General features: G+C 25.8%; 1 protein-coding gene and 1 long non-coding RNA gene across 5 annotated transcripts in view; one reads left to right on the plus strand and one right to left on the minus strand.

The window, feature by feature from the left end:
• The window catches only part of LOC142228496 (uncharacterized), a 144,322-nt gene extending 134,252 nt beyond the window's left edge, over positions 1–10,070 (plus strand). For 3 of the 4 annotated variants that reach the window (XM_075298932.1, XM_075298933.1, XM_075298934.1), the window contains one exon: positions 8,943–10,070. In XM_075298932.1, coding sequence (XP_075155047.1) covers positions 8,943–9,292 — 350 coding nt within the window. In that variant the 3' untranslated portion in view covers positions 9,293–10,070. The remainder of the gene's footprint in view (positions 1–8,942) is intronic. The other variant, XR_012720186.1, reaches the window with a different exon arrangement.
• Positions 8,680–17,900, minus strand: part of LOC142228497 (uncharacterized) — a 32,079-nt gene continuing 22,858 nt past the window's right edge. The window contains exon 2 of the long non-coding RNA XR_012720187.1: positions 8,680–9,432. This is a non-coding gene — a long non-coding RNA (uncharacterized LOC142228497). The remainder of the gene's footprint in view (positions 9,433–17,900) is intronic.

Genomic DNA, 17,900 nt, shown 5'->3' on the forward strand with positions numbered 1-17,900 from the left:
TTTACAAAACAAATTAATATTTTTAATTTAAGATGCTTTAAATTAACTCAGTTTATTTTTTCTTTGATGTATACGAAAAATATTTTTACTTATTAATTAAATATATATAAAAAACTAAAAACAGATTTTTAATTAGTTTTTTTTTTAATAAGTTTTAAAAATATACGCTCTCTTTGTTTGAAAAATATTAAATAAGTTTTAGAAATTGTGATTTTATTCGATCTTTCTTTTATTCAATAGAAAATAATTATTCAAGCTTGAGATCGTACTTGAATAATTATTTTCTATTAAATAATTTTTAAAAATACCCAAGTAAAAATTACGAGATCTGATTTGCTATGATTAGATCTGTGCAGATAAAATCTGATTATATCTTTTCTGATTAAATCTTAGTATTGGACTAGATCTAATGACTTGATATAATTATATGTATATCTGGATCTGATTTTCTATCTCACATATATCATATCTACACAGAAAAAAATATATTTTTCTTCCATAATGAAATTAATTGTTTTTAGTTAAAAAAATTTTAAATTTCATCTAAAGATGAAGTAATTATAAATAAATAATAATATAATAAATAATTGATTGTCTCTATTAACAAATTAAACTGTAATTGAACCAATTAAAAAATCAATATATTTATACCCTAAACCACATAGTGGTCAGGGTATAATAAGTTTGATCGGCCAAAAAATGTGCCTACCTGAAATATTGATTTTAGACCCCATAAAATATATACCGATCGACCTCCTGAGTCGATCTAGCGCTTGGTGTCCGTCCGTCCGTCTGTCCATGTACTTGTTATTCACTGGATTCCGGTCGCAATTATTAACCGATTTGGATGAAATTTGGTACAGGGTTGTTTTTGAGCACAAGGACGAACGCTATTGAATTTGGAAGAAATCGGATCAAATTTAGATATAGCTCCCATATATATGTATCGCCCGATTTCGACAAATGGAGTCACGTTGCGCTTTTTTACAAACCGATCGTCATCAAAATTTGCGCATAGTAATCTTTTTCATCGCCCTTTAAGTCTGCAAAATTTCATCGAACTCGGTTCAGATTTAGATATAGCTTCCATATATATGTATCGCCCGATTTTCCCAAATTTGGCCATAAAAACCTTATTTATTAAGCGTTATTACTCAAACTTGGCTTACTCTAATCTTTTATGGTACTGACAATATGTGCCAAAAATAATCGAAATCGGTTCAGATTTAGATATAGCTCCCGTATATACGTATCGCACGATTTTGCCAAATTTGGCCGTAAAACCCTTATTCATCAACCGATAGTACTCAAAGTTGGCTAAATTTAATATTCTATACCTCTAACAGTACGTGCGCAATTTCATCGAAATCGGTTCAGATTTAGATATAGCTCCCATATATATGTATCGCCCGATTTGGTCAAATTTAGCCGTAAATCCCTTATTTATCAACCGATCGTACTCAAAGTTGGCTAAATGTAATCTTCTATAGCTCTAACTGTATGTGCGAAATTTCATCGAAATCGGTTCAGATTTAGATATAGCTCCCATATATATGTATCGCCCGATTTTCCCAAAATTTGGCCGTATAACCCTTATTTATCAACCGATCGTAACCAAGGTTGGCTAAATGTAATCTTCTATAGCACTAACTGTTTGTGCAAAATTTTATCGAAATCGGTTCAAATTTAGATATAGCTCCCATATATATGTATCGCCCGATTTTGAAAAATTTGCCCCTAATAACCTTATTTTTGACCATAGGGGCCTCATTTATTAACTGATCGTACTCAAATTTTACACCAAGTGGCCTTCTGTGGTATCAATCATACCTGCAAAATATTATACAAATTGGTTCAGATTTAGATATAGGTCCCATATATATGCATCGCTCGATTTTCCCAAATTTTACCATAATACTTTTATTTATTAACCAATGTTACTCAAATTTCAAATTTTGATGTACTAGCCGATCGTATTTAGACTTACATTTAGCTCTTACATAAATCTATTGCCCTATTTGCAGAAATTTGGATTTACTACCCACAACTAATTGACCGATTTCCTCTTTTTTAATAATGGACTCAATATTAGTAGCATACTAACTCTTTTGGTGCAAAATAAACCATAGCTGCTAATATTAGACATTTCTGCTCAGATTGTGACAAGACACCCATAAACATGTACCCCCTTTATGTTCCCCAAAACCTATACCAATAATACCCCACAAATGCTTATGTTTACTAATTCAGTAGGGGTGGTTTAGGGTATGATATAGTCGGCCCCGACCGACTTTCTACTTTACTCACTTGTTTTTAATTAATTCTGTGATTGAGGCAAATTTATCTAAATGTTATCCAATTAATAGTTTGAATGCAAAAATTACTAAACCAAATTTTTTTTCTGTGTATGATTGAGTTTTATAAAAAAATAGAAACAAAAATGTTGAATCATTTAGATTTTTTAATTAAATTTTAATTGTAAACATTTGGTTGATATTCTTTTCTGTGTATGTATATCTGTTCGCGTCTACTCAGGTCAATCTTAAGATCAAGTCACATCAAATAAAATCCCCCAATTTTTATAGGTGTATTTTTTTTTTATTTTAAGGGTTTAAATATATTTCATAATTTTTGTCTAAGGAAAGCCAATTTAATTTAACATATTTTATAACTTTTAATTTTATTTTTCCCCTCATAACCCATCCATGACCCTCTACAGTTAAAAGAGAAACTTTTCGGCTTCAAAACCGATCATTGTACCTACCAGATGTCTGTATATGTGAATCGCAAATATTTGAAGAGTTATCATATTCCCTATTTAACCCAAAGACAAAGCCGTTTAATTGATTTTGGCCAGCAAAAAAATAGATTTTCAATATATACTATCCAAAGTGGATTAATCGAATTTAACAAAAATCCGACTTTAAGATTTTTTTTTTGTTGAAAAAAATCGACTAATTGACATTTTGTTGTCTTTTGCCCAAGGATGAGGGATTCAATTATTTTTTTTTTTAATTTCTTAATAACTCCAATTTTAATTTAATTTAATTTAAATATTTCTTTTGCTATTTTTTTTTTAATTTTGATAACTCCATTTTTTCTCCTGATTCAATTATTACTCCTAACTTTAAAACAAGATTTTTTTGGATTCAAATCCGATCATAGTACCCTCCACATGTATAAGCAAATCTTACATACTTTCAGAGTTATTCTCCTTTTAAAAATTATTTTTGAAAAAAAAAAAGACTAATCGTAATTTTTTTGTCTTTTTTGCCCAAGGATTAGGGATTAATTTAAATTGTTTTATAAATTTTAATTTTAGTAAATATTTCTTTTGCTATTCTGTTTTTAATTTTTTGATAACTCCAATTTTAATTTAATTTAAATATTTCTTTTGCTATTTTTTTTTTTAATTTTTTGATAACTCCATTTTTTCTCCTGATTCAATTATTACTCCTAAATTTAAAACAAAATTTTTTTCGGCTTCAAAACCGATCATAGTACCCTCCACATGTATAAGCGAATCTTACATACTTTCAGAGTTATTCCCCTTTTAAAAATTAGTTTTGAAAAAAAAAATCGACTAATCGTATTTTTTTTTGTCTTTTGCCCAAGGATTAGGGATTAATTTAAATTGTTTTATAAATTTTAATTTTATTAAATATTTCTTTTGCTATTATTTTTTTTTTTAATTTTTTGATAACTCCAATTTTAATTTAATTTAAATATTTCTTTTGCTATTTTTTTTTAATTTTTTGATAACTCCATTTTTTCTCCTGATTCAATTATTACCTCTAACTTTAAAAAAAAACTTTTTTCGGCTTCAAAACTGATCTAGTACCCTCCACATGCGTAAGCGAATCTCACATACTTTCAGAGTTACAATTATATACCCCTTTTAAACCAAATTCTACATTTCCGCTCAAAGTCATCGATTTTGGCCAACCTAAAAAGTCCATTAGTCGAATTTGAAGTTTACAAAAAGTCGACTTCCACTTTTAAGATATTTTTGACAAACAAATCGAACGTTTTTCCAAAAAAACAAAAATGTTTTTTTTTCATAATTTTTGCCTATGGAATTAATTAATTTACATAGTTTTATAAATTGTAATTTCATTATTATTTTTCCCCTATTTTTTTAACTTTTCCCCTGATAAATCCCATCCCTGACCTTCCAAATTTTTAATTTTTTTATTAAATTTTATTATTATTTTTTTTAAATTTTAAATAAATTAAAAAATAAATAAATGTCTGTTTTCTACGACTAATCGACATTTTGTCAAAAATCATCATGATTGCTAAACTTTTTTTTATAAATTTTAATTTTATTATTTTTTTAATTATGTTTATGTCATTTTTTTTAACTCTTTTTCCCCCTGATAAGTCCCATCCACGAACTCCTAATTGAATTTTAAACAAATTTTTAGAAAGTAAATTGTCTTGTTTTTATGACTAATCAACATTTTGCCAAACACATATTTTGCATATTTTTTTTATAAATTTAAATTTTTATTTATTTTTTTATTTTATTTTATTTTTTGTTTTGTTTTGTTTTTTTTTTCTTTTTTTTAATTTTTTTTTACTTTTCCCCTGATAAGTCTTATCACTGACCTCCCAAATTTAAAAGTTTTATATTTAATTTTAGTTTTTCAATTTTAAATAAATGTTTAAAAAAATAAATATAATTTGCATAATTTTTTTTTTATAAATTTTAATTTTAATTTTATTTTTTGTTTTGTTTTGTTTTGTTTTGTTTTTTTCTTTTTTTAATTTTATTAACTTTTCCCCTGATAAGTCTTATCACTGACCTCCCAAATTTAAAAGTTTTATATTTAATTTTTGTTTTTCAAATTTAAATAAATTTAAAAAAATAAAATGTATTTTTTTACAAAAAAAATCTAAAAATAACTTTTTGTAATCTTCAAATTCGACTAATCGACTTAAAAAAAATATTAATAAATTAGAAAAAAAAAAGATTTTTTTACAAAAATTTTGATAAGTGGTTTGTTTTTACTACCACTTATCAAAATTTTTGTAAAAAAAATATTTTTTTTTTCTTTATATTTTTTTTTTTTGTAAAAAAGAATACCTTTTGGAATTTTGTTTTTTTTTTACATTTCTGATAAGTCCCATTACTGACTTCCCAAATTGAAAAGTGTAATATTTAATTTTTTAAATTTTAAATAAATTTTTGAAAGAAAAATAAATTGTCTTGTTTTCATGACCAATCGATATTTTGTCAAAAATCATAATTTTTACATAATTTAATTTTTTTTTTATAAATTTTAATTTTATTACTTTATTGATTATTTTCTGACATTTTTTTTTTAAATTTTGTAACTCTTTTTTCCCTTGATAAGTCACATCCATTACCTTCTAAATAAAATTTTATTTGATTTTTTTTTCAACTTTAAGCTTGATTATTTTTTTTAATTTAATTTTTATTATTACTTTATTAATTATTTATTGTCATTTTGTTTTCTTTTTAACTTTTCTGATAATGCCCATCCCTGCCTTCACAAATTAAAAATTTTAATATTTTTTTTTCAATTTTAAATAAATTTAAAAAGAAAAATAAATTGTCTTGTTTTCACGACCAATCAAAATGTTGTCAAAAAATCATAATTTTTTTCTAATTTTTTAGTCGATTAGATTACAAAAAGTCAACTTCGACTTTTACACATTGTTGACCAAAAAATCTTCCTTTCTTCGAAAAAATTTATATTTTTCATAATTTTTGCCTAAGGAGAGCTTAATTTAAATTGCTATTCTTTTTTTAATTTTTGATGTTTTTGTTTTTGACCACTTATCAAAATTTTTGTAAAAAAAATAATTTTTTTCTAATTTATTAATATTTGTTTTTTAAGTCGATTAGTCGAATTTGAAGATTATAAAAAGTCATTTTTAGATTTTTTTTTTGTACAAAAATACCTTTTGGCATTTTGTTTTGTTTTTTTTTTTACTTTTCTGATAAGTCCCCCAAATTGAAAAGTTGAATATATAATTTTTTCAATTTTAAATAAATTTTAAAAGAAAAATATATTGTCTTGTTTTCATGGCCAATCGACATTTTGTCAAAAATCATAATTTTTACATATTTTTTTTTTAAATTTGAATTTTATCACTTTATTGATTATTTTCGGACATTTTTTTTAAATTTTTGTTAACTTTTTTCCCTTGATAATTCCCATCCACAACCTTCTAAATAAAATGTTATTTGATTTCAACTTTAAGCTTGATTATTTTTTTTAATTTAATTTTTATTATTATTTTATTAATTATTTATTGTCATTTTGTTTTTCTTTTTAACTTTTCTGATAAGTCCCATCCTTGACCTCCCAAATTAAAATTTTTAATATTATTTTTTTTTCAATTTTAAATTAATTTAAAAAGAAAAATATTTTTTTTTTTTTCACGACCAATCGAAATGTCAAAAATCCTTCATCATTTTTTTCTAACTTATTAGTTTTTTTTAAGTCCATTAGATTAAAAAAAAGGCAACTTCGACTTTTACACATTTTTGACCAAAAAAATCTACCTTCGAAAAAATTTATATTTTTCATAATTTTTGCCTAAGGAGAGCTTAATTTAAATTGTTTTCCAAATTTTGATTTTATTATTATTTTTGAAATTATTTGTTTTTTGCCACTTTTTTAATTTTCAAATTAAAAATTTTAATATTTAATTTTTTTTTCAATTTTAAATAAATTTAAAAAGAAAAATATATTGTCTTGTTTTCACGACCAATCGAAATGTTGTCAAAAAATCATAATTTTTTTCTAATTTATTAGTTTTTTTAAGTCGATTAGATTACAAAATGTCGACTTCGACTTTTAAACATTTTTGACAAAAAAAATCTACATTTCTTCGAAAAATTTTATATTTTTCATAATCTTTACCTAAGGATAATTTAAATTGTTTTCTAAATTTTAATTTTATTACATATTATTTTATTAATTATTTTTTGCCATTTTTTAACTTTTCTAATAAGACCCTTTCCTGACCTTTCAAATTAACCCTCTAATGCCCAATCCCGCCTTTAGGCGGGCTTCATTAAATAAGGAAGCTTTTAGTAAAACACACCTTAAGACAACAAAAATGAATAAAATAAAAAGAAAACTTAGTTGGACCTGTTCCAGAGCCTTTGCAGCATATTCCGAACTTTACCGTATAAATTTTTCTTGATTAGTTTTTTTTTGCTGTGGCGTCGTTAACATTGAATATTTAATCAGCTGACAAAAAATGGGGCATTAGAGGGTTAAAAATTTTAATATTTAGTTTTTTTTTCTTTCAATTTTAAATAAATTTAAAAAGAGAAATAAACTGTCTTGTTTTCACGACCAGTCGAAGTTTTGTCAAAAAGTCACTTTTTTTAAGTCGATTAGATTATAAAATGTCGACTTCGACTTTTCGACATTTTTGACAAAAAAAAATCTACATTTCTTCGAAAAAATTTATATTTTTCATAATTTTTGCCTAAGGAGAGCCTAATTTAAATTGTTTTCTAAATTTTAATTTTATTCCAATTTTATTAACTATTTTTTGCCATTTTTTAACTTTTCTGATAACTCCCATCCTCGACCTTTCAAATTAAAATTTTTAATATTTTATTTTTTTTTTCAATTTTAATTAATTAAAAAAAAATAAATTGTCTTGTCTTGTAGATTACAAAAAATCGACTTCGACTATTAGACATCTGCGAGAAAAAAATCGACCTTTTCATAAAAAAAAAAAAATATTTTTCATAGTTTTTGCCAAAGGGAAGTTTAATTTTAATTTTTTTTTTAAATTTAATTTTATTATTGTTCCCATTTTGTTTTTTTTTTTAATTTTCCTTTGATAAGTCCCATCGCTGACGTCACAAAATAATCTTAATTTTTGCAATTAATGAATAAAGTTTTTTTTTTATAAATTTTAATTTTATTATTATTTTATTAATTATTTTTTTTGCCATATTTTAATTTTTTTTTATCACTGATAAGTCCTATCCATGACCTCCTAAATTTTATTTTAACAAACAAATTTTTAAAAAATAAATTGTCTTGTTTTTATGACTAATCAACATTTCTTCATAATTTGTTTCTAATTTATTTTTTTGATAAATTTTATTATTATGTTATTATATATTTTTCTGCCATTTTGCCAAATATTTTTCATATTTTTTTTAATTTTGTTATTATTTTATTAATTATTTTTTTGCCATTTTTTACATTTTTTGTCACTGATAAGTCCTATCCTTGACCTCCTAAATTTTATTCTAACAAACAAACAAATTTTTAAAAAATAAATGGTTTTGTTTTTATGACTAATCGACATTTCTTCAAACAAATATTTTTCATAATTTTTTCTAATTTATTTTTCTTTTTTGTAAATTTTAATTTTATTATTATGTTATTAATTATTTTTCTGACATTTTGATAAATAATTTTCATAATTTTTCCCAATTTATTTTTTTAAATATTAATTTTATTACTTTTTTTTGCAATTTCGTTTTTAATTGTTGTAAACCTCTTTTGTTTTTACGACTGATCGACATTTCTTCAAGCAAATATTTTTCTTCAATTTTTCTAATTTTTTTTATAAGCTTTATTTTTATTATTATTTATTTATTTATTTTTATTATTATGTTATTAATTATTTTTCTGCCATTTTGCCAAATATTTTTCATAATTTTTCCCATTTTTTTTTATAAATATTAATTTTATTAATTATTTTTTCACAATTTTTTTTGTTTTTAATTGTTTTAAAACTTCTTTTTTCTCCCTGATAAGTCCCATCCCTGACACCTTAAATTTAAAATTTTTATCATAAATTTTAAACCAATTTTTATAAATTGTCTTGTTTTTATTGCCCTGACCCCTCTCTTTTCTCACTGGTTTCAATCTTTCTCTCTCTGTTTCTTCCCCACCCCCCAAACCGGGCATTTATATCCTCTTTCATAGGTGGTCGTCCTCCCAAAAATAAATCCAAGGCGAATGCTTTGAATATTCCCTCATTGATTAAAGTCGATATCAATGATGTTCTGCCTTATAATCAGAGCGTTTTGAGCAATGTCAGCGGACTGTCAATACCCCAGCAAATCAATCAACACCTCCAGCAGCAGCAACAACAACAGGCCGCCCAACAACAGGTCCAGCAACAATTACTGCAGCATGTCCAACAACAGGCCCAACAACATGCCCTACAGCAACAGCAACAAGAGCAGCAGCAGCAATTGAATGCCCAGCAACAACAATTGTTACAGGGTAACCAGGTGAAGGTGCGCTATATACCCAATACTCAAATCAAATAAAATCCCTTGTTGCGGTTTCCTGTGCCAGCGTTACCCTTCCATCCCCACCATCATCACTACCACCTGGACCGGTGATAAATTCTTGTCCTCGTAATGGTCGTCTTCTCAGTTGAAAGCAAATGTGTTTGTTTTTAACTAATCTACAAAATAAATATTATTATTATTATTATTAGCAATAATAATAAGACAAAACAAAATAAAAAAACAGAAAAAAATATATATAAAAATTTTAAATATAGTCTACATTTGTTTATAGATTGTGTTTTGTTTAATTTTTCCTTTAAAAGATTTTTTTGTAAAGCCCTCCCCTCCTCGACCCCCTAACCAAGCCTTCCTTTTTGCTGTGTAATTAGGAGGGTATGAGCATGTTTTTCTGGAATTCTGTTCTTCCTTGAATTTAATATAAATAGTCTAGTATATATAACCCCAATAATGATGATGCAAATAATGTAAAATGTATTAATAATAATTAATTTTATTTTCATATTTTGTAAAACAAACCGAAAGAAAAAAAAAAAGAAATAACAGAAATTATCTTTTTATTATTTTGTTGGTCTTAAATAATGTGGAAAAAAACCCCGAGTAACAACAACACAGATAAAGTGAAAGAAAAAAACTCAAAAATTAGTAACAAAAATAAAATTAAATCAATAATATAAGTAAGTTTAAATAGTTTATAATATAAACAAAAATTTTTTAGATGTATAACATATCTTCGAAATTTTTTTAAATAAATTTATAATTAATGAAATAATGCATAACAAATGATAAAACAAAATTGTCTTTTTTATTTACCCCAAGGAGGTTACTTTATATAGGGCAGGGATGATGAAAAAGTACTAAAAATTTATTTAAATGTACTTTTCGAAGCCAAAAGGTGCTAAAATTACATAATATCAAATTTAAGGACTATTGTAAAAGTATACATATATTTTAATTTAGACCGATTTGGACAATTTTTTTAGATTTTCTAAAAAATCTAATTTTGCACAATTTTATTCTTATCGAAAATTTTCTCAAAATTTTATTTCCATAGAAAATTTTGTCAAAATTTTATTTCTATAGGAAATTTTGTCAAAATTTTATTTCCATAGAAAATTTTGTCAAAACTTTATTTCCATAGAAAATTTTGTGAAAATTTTATTTCCATAGAAAATTTTGTGAAAATTTCTTTTCCATAGAAAATTTTGTGAAAATTTCTTTTCCATAGAAAATTTTGTTTCCATAGGAAATTTTGTCAAAATTTTATTTCCATAGAAAATTTTGTCCTATTTTTATTCTATAGGAAATATTGTCAAAATTTTATTTCTATACCAAATTGAGTCAAAATTTTATTTCTATAGAAACTAGTTGTCCAAATTTTATTTCTATAGAACATTTTGTACAAATTTTATTTCTATAGAAAATGTTTTCAAAATTTTATTTCTATATAAATAATTTGACAAAATTTAATTCCTATACAAAATATTGTCATAATTTTATTTCTATAGAAATTATTTGCCGAATTTTATTTCCATAGAAAATTTTGTCAAAATTTTATTTCTATTGAAAATTTTGTCAAAATTTTATTTCCATAGAAAATTTTGTCAAAATTTTATTTCTATTGAAAATTTTGTCAAAATTTTATTTCCATAGAAAATTTTGTCAAAATTTTAGTTAGTAGAAAATTTTGTCAACATTTTATTTCTATGGAAAATTTTGTCAAAATTGTATTTCCATAGAAAATTTTGTTAAAATTTTATTTCTATAGAAAATTTTGTCAAAATTTTATTTATATAAAAAATTTTGCCAATTTTATTTCTATAGAAAATTTTGTCTAAATTTTATTTCTATAGAAAATTTTGTCAAAATTTTATTTCTATAGAAAATTTTATTAAAATTTTATTTCTATAGAAAATTTTGTCAAAATTTTACTTCTATAGAAAATTTTGTCAAAATTTTAGTTAGTAGAAAATTTTGTCAACATTTTATTTCTATGGAAAATTTTGTCAAAATTTTATTTCCATAGAAAATTTTGTTAAAATTTTATTTCTATAGAAAATTTTGTCAAAATTTTATTTCTATAGAAAATTTTGTCAATTTTATTTCTATAGAAAATTGTGCCAAAATTTTATTTCTATAGAATATTTTGTCAAAAATTTATTTCTATAGGAAATTTTGTCAACATTTTATTTCCATAGAAAATTTTGTGAAAATTTTATTTCCATAGAAAATTTTGTCCTATTTTTATTCTATAGGAAATATTGTCAAAAGTTTAGTTCTATAGAAAATTGTGTCAAAATTTTATTTCTATAGAAATTATTTGGCAAAATTTTATTTCTAATTAAACAATTATTTTTCGAGCTTTATGGATAGATATAGATTAAGCAACATGGTTAATAGAGCCATTGAAAAAAAAATTATTTATGTAGAAATTAGTTGTCCAAATTTTGTTTCTATAGAACATTTTGTACAAATTTTATTTCTATAGAACATTTTGTACAAATTTTATTTCTATATAAATAATTTGACAAAATTTTATTCCTATACAAAATATTGTCATAATTTTATTTCTATAGAAAATGTTGTCAAAATTTTATTTCTATAGAAAATTTTGTCAAAATTTTATTTCTATAGAAAATTTTGTCAACATTTTATTTCTATAGAAAATTTGGTCAACATTTTATTTCTATAGGAAATTTTGTCCTATTTTTATTCTATAGGAAATATTGCCATAATTTTAGTTCTATAGAACATTTTGTCAAAATTTTATTTCCGTAGAAAATTTTGTCAATTTTGTTTCTATAGAAAATTTTCTCAAAATTTTATTTCTATATAAATATTGTCATAATTTTATTTCTATAGAAAATTTTGTCAAAATTTTATTTCTATAGAAAATTTTGTCAAAATTTTATTTCTATAGAAAATTTTGTCAACATTTTATTTCTATAGGAAATTTTGTCCTATTTTTATTCTATAGGAAATATTGCCATAATTTTAGTTCTATAGAAAATTTTGTCAAAATTTTATTTCCATAGAAAATTTTGTCAATTTTATTTCTATATAAAATTTTCTCAAAATTTTATTTCTATAGAAAATTTTGTCAAAATTTTATTTCTACAAAAATTTTTATTAAAATTTTATTTCTATAGAAAATTTTGTCAAAATTGTATTTCTATAGAAAATTTTGGTAACATTTTATTTCTACAGAAAATTTTGTCAAAATTTTATTTCCATAGAAAATTTTTTGAAAATTTTATTTCTATAGGAAATATTGTCGAAATTTTATTTCTATAGAAAATTTTGGCAAATTTTATTTCCATGGAAAATTTTGTCAAAATTTTAGTTCTATAGAAAATTTTGTCAACATTTTATTTCTATAGAAAATTTTGTCAAAATTTTATTTCTATAGAAAATTTTGTCAAAATTTTATTTCTATAGAAAATTTTGTCAAAATTTTATCTCTATAGAAAATTTTGTACAAATTTTATTTCTATAGAAAATTTTGTCAAAATTTTATTTCTATAGAAATTATTTGGTAAAATTTTATTTCTATAGAAAATTTTGTCAAAATTTTATTTCTATAGAAATTTTTGTCAACATTTTATTTCTATAGAAAATTTTGTCAAAATTTTATTTCTATAGGAAATTTTGTCCTATTTTTATTCTATAGGAAATATTGCCATAATTTTAGTTCTATAGAAAATGTTGTCAAAATTTTATTTCCAAAGAAAATTTTGTCAATTTTATTTCTATAGAAAATTTTCTCAAAATTTTATTTCTATAGGAAATTTTGTCAAAATTTTATTTCTATAGAAAATTTTGTCAAAATTTTATTTCTACAAAAATTTTTATTAAAATTTTATTTTTATAGAAAATTTTGTCAAAATTGTATTTCTGTAGAAAATTTTGTCAACATTTTAATTCTACAGAAAATTTTGTCAAAATTTTATTTCCATAGAAAATTTTGTCAAAATTTTATTTCTATAGGAAATATTGTCGAAATTTTAGTTCTATAGAAAATTTTGTCCTATTTTTATTCTATAGGAAATATTGTCAAAATTTTATTTCTATAGAAAATTTCGTCAAAATTTTATTTCTATAGAAAATTTTGTCAAAATATTGTTTCTATAGAACATTTTGTAAAATTTCATCTCTAAAGAAAATTTTGTCAAAATTTTATTTCCATAGAAAATTTTGTCAACATTTTATTTCTATAAAAAATTTTGCGAAAATTTTATTTCTATAGAAAATTTTGTCCAATTTTATTTCTATAGAAAATTTTGTAAAATTTTTATACCCTTCACCACTACTGTGGTACAGGATATAATAAGTTTGTGCATTTGTATGTAACGCCAAGAAGGAAAAGTCTGAGACCCATCGTTTAGTATACCGATCGTCTTAGAATTAAATTCTGAGTCGATTTAGCGATGTCCGTCTGTCTGTCTGTCTGTTGGTGTATTTTTGTGTGCAAAGTACAGCTCGCAGTTTTAGTCCGATTGTCCTAATTTGGTATAGGGTTCTGTTTCGGCTCAAAGACGATCCCTATTGATTTTGGAAAAAATCGGTTCAGATTTAGATATAGCTGCCATATATATTTTTCACCGATCTGGTCATAATTGGCGTGTATATCAACCGATCTTCCTCAAATTCCGTACATCCGAACATTTTACGAGTCTCGAAAAACGTGCAAAATATCAGCCAAATCGGTTCAGATTTATATATAGCTCCCATATATAGCTTTCGCCCGATTTACACTCATTTGCCCACAGAGGCCAATTTTTTGCTCCGATTTAGTTGAAATTTTGCACAGGGAGTAGAATTAGCATTGTAGCTATGCGTGCCAAATTTGGTTGAAATCGGTTCAGATTTAGATATAGCTCCCATATATATGTTTTTCTGATTTCGACAAAAATGGTCAAAACACCAACATTTTCCTTGTAAAATCGCCACTGCTTAGTCGAAAAGTTATAAAAATGACTCTAATTTTCCTAAACTTCTAATACATATATATCGAGCAATAAATCATAAATAAACTTTTTCGAAGTTTCCTTAAAATTGCTTCAGATTTAAATGTTTCCCATATTATTTTACTAACATTGTGTTCCACCCTAGTGCATTAGCCGACTTAAATTTGGAGTCTATAGGTTTTGTAGAAGTCTATCAAATTCTGTCCAGATCGAGTGATATTTAAAGTATGTATTTGGGATAAACCTTTATATATAGCACCCAACACATTTGACGGATGCGATATGGTATCGAAAATTTAGATCTACAAAGTGGTGCAGGGTATAATATAGTCGGCCCCGCCCGACTTTAGACTTTCCTTACTGGTTTTTTATTTAATTTTATTTCTATAGAAAATTTTGTCAAAATTTTATTTCTAGACAATTTTGTCAAAATTGTATTTCTATAGAAAATTTTGTCAACATTTTATTTCTATAGAAAATTTTGTCAAATTTTTATTTCCATAGAAAAAATTATGAAGAATAACTCTATATAGAGTAATTGTGATGAAAAAGTACCAAATAGCTCGCGGTCGTGCCACGGTGCTTTTGGTAGTCGAAATGTATCAAAAAAAGCACAAAAGTGTCAACTTTATCAACCTTGATAAAGGGCTTGTTATTTTTTAGTACTGCACTTTTTGTACAAGCCTTGAGGGACTAAAGGAAAACTTAGTAATGTAGAATAAGTACACAATTAGGCAACATTGGCATCAGCTGTTCAAAAATATGAAGACTGAAAATAAGTGTCATCCTGCTTTTTCATAGCCTCATAGGACCTCTGGGTCCAAATGGAGAAAAAAATCAAGCCTCGTGAGTCCACAAATAAAAGTCACTCAGGAAGAGTGACATATTCAAAAAAAAAAAACATTTAAGGAAAGTCTAAAGTCGGGAGGGGCCGACTATATTATACCCTGCACCACTTTGTAGATCTAAATTTTCGATACCATATCACATCCGTCAAATGTGTTGGGTGCTATATATAAAGGTTTGTCCCAAATACATATATTTAAATATCACTCGATTTGGACAGAATTTGATAGACTTTTACAAAATCTATAGACTCAAAATTTAAGTCGGCTAATGCACTAGGGTGGAACACAATGTTAGTAAAAAAATATTGGAAACATTTAAATCTGAAGCAATTTTAAGGAAACTTCGCAAAACTTTATTTATGATTTATCGCTCGATATATATGTATTACAAGTTTAGGAAAAATAGAGTCATTTTTACAACTTGTCGACTAAGCAGTGGCGATTTTACAAGGAAAATGTTGGTATTTTGACCATTTTTGTCGAAATCAGAAAACCATATATATGGGAGCTATATGAACCGATTTCAACCAAATTTGGCACGCATAGCCAACAATGCTAATTCTACTCCCTGTGCAAAATCGGAGTTAAAAATTGGCCTCTGTAGTCATATGAGTGTAAATCGGCCGAAAGCTATATGGGAGATATATCTAAATCTGAACCGATTTCAACCAAATTTGGCACGCATAGCTACAATGCTAATCCTACTCCCAGTGCAAAATTTCAACTAAATCGGAGCAAAAAATTGGCCTCTGTGGTCATATGAGTGTAAATCGGCCGAAAGCTATATATTGGAGCTATATCTAAATCTGAACCGATTTCAACCAAATTCGGCACGCATAGCTACAATGCTAATCCTACTCCCTGTGCAAAATTTCAACCAAATTGGGGTAAAACTCTGGCTTCTGGGACCGCATTAGTCCATATCGGGCGAAATATATATATGGGAGCTATATCTAAATCTGAACCGATTTCTTCCAAAATCAATAGGGATCTATTCTGAGCCAAAATACATACTTGTGCCAAATTTGAAGTCGATTGGACTAAAACTGCGACCTAGACTTTGATTACAAAAATGTGTTCACGGACAGACGGACATGGCTATATCGACTCAGGAGCCCACCCTGAGCATTTTTGCCAAAGACACCATGTGTCTATCTCGTCTCCTTCTGGGTGTTGCAAACATATGCACTAACTTATAGTACCCTGTTCCACAGTGTGGCGCAGGGTATAAAAATTGGAAAATCCCTAAATTTTTGATAAGTCCCTATAAAATCCCCAGTGTTTAGTGGTAACAATACCTCCTAGCACCTCTGGGGTCACATGGATAAAACATTTAGATCTCATGAGTTCACCAACAACAATCGTTCAGGAAAATTTACATAAAATTAGTCCCGAAAAAAAATTGAAAAATCCCAAATTTCTGTTAGCTCTCCGTAGCACCTCTTAGGGTCGCCTTGAGAACAGATCTCGTGAGTTCACAAACAAAAGTTGTTCAGGTAGAGTGGCATTTCATTTGATTCTGAAAAAAATTGGAAAATCCTCAAATTTGTGAAAACTCCCTATTAAATCCCCACTGTTACTGGTAACACTACCTCTTAGCACCCCTAGGTTCACCGGAAGAAAAATCTCAATTTTCGTTAGTTCACAAACAAAAGTCTTTCAGGAAGAGTGGCATACAAATTGATCCCGAAAAAATTCGAAAATCCTCCTCTTTCTGATACCTTCCCATAAATTACCCAATGTTACAATGTAATACTGTCTTTTAGCATCTCTGGAGTCGGCTGGAGAAAAAAAACGAAATTTCGTGAGTTCACAAACAAAAGTCGTCCAGGAACAGTGATATTAAATTGATACCGAAGAAACACTGGAAAATTCCCAAATTTGTGAAAACTCCCCATAAAATATCCAATGTTACTGGTAACACTACCTTATAGCACCTCTGGAGCTACCTGGAGAAAAAAACCAAATCTCGTTAGTTCACAAACAAAAGTCGTTCAGGACGAGTGGCATAAAATTGATTCCGAAAAAAAATTTAAAAATCCCCAAATTTCTGAAAACTCCCCATAAAATCTCCAGTGTTACTGGTAACACTACCTTATAGCACCTATGGGGCTACCTGCAGAAAACAATTCAGATCACATGAGTTCACAAACAAAAGTCTTCCAGGAAGAGTGACATAAAATTGATACCGAATAAACACTGGAAAATCCCCAAATTTATGAAGACTCTCCATAAAATGTCCAGTGTTACTGGCAACACCACCTTATAGCACGTCTGGGGCTACCTGATCTTGTTAGTTCAAACACAAAATTCGTTCAGAAACAGTGGCACAAAAAATTGATCCCGAAAAAATTGGAAAATCCCCAAATTTTCTGAAAACTTCCCATAAAATCCCCAGTATTACTGAAAACACTACCTTTTAGCAACTTTTACCACTTGGAGAAAAAATCAATTCTTGTATGTTTATCCCAAAAAAGTTTGTAAAATCAATGCCATATCGCTTAAGAGAAGTAATTCGCTATATTTACGCCCAGCGCTAATTATTCTTTACTTAACTTCCAGTATGTCCCTGGTTCGATTGACGGATGGATGGTACAATACACACGGTTGCCACAGTTGGTAGTATTCTACCAAAAATGGTAGAATTTATACTGTTTGGTAGATTGGTAGAACTCTTGTTGGTTTGGTAGATTTTGCAATATATATCATTCAAACTAAGAAGTACTTACAAAATTTTCTATAGAAATAAAATTTTGAGAAAATTTTCTATAGAAATAATCTTTTTATAAAATTTCCTATAGAAATAAAATT

The sequence above is a fragment of the Haematobia irritans genome, chromosome 3, assembly GCF_050003625.1.
Source record: "Haematobia irritans isolate KBUSLIRL chromosome 3, ASM5000362v1, whole genome shotgun sequence".
In the NCBI taxonomy this organism is placed as follows: Eukaryota; Metazoa; Arthropoda; class Insecta; order Diptera; family Muscidae; genus Haematobia; species Haematobia irritans.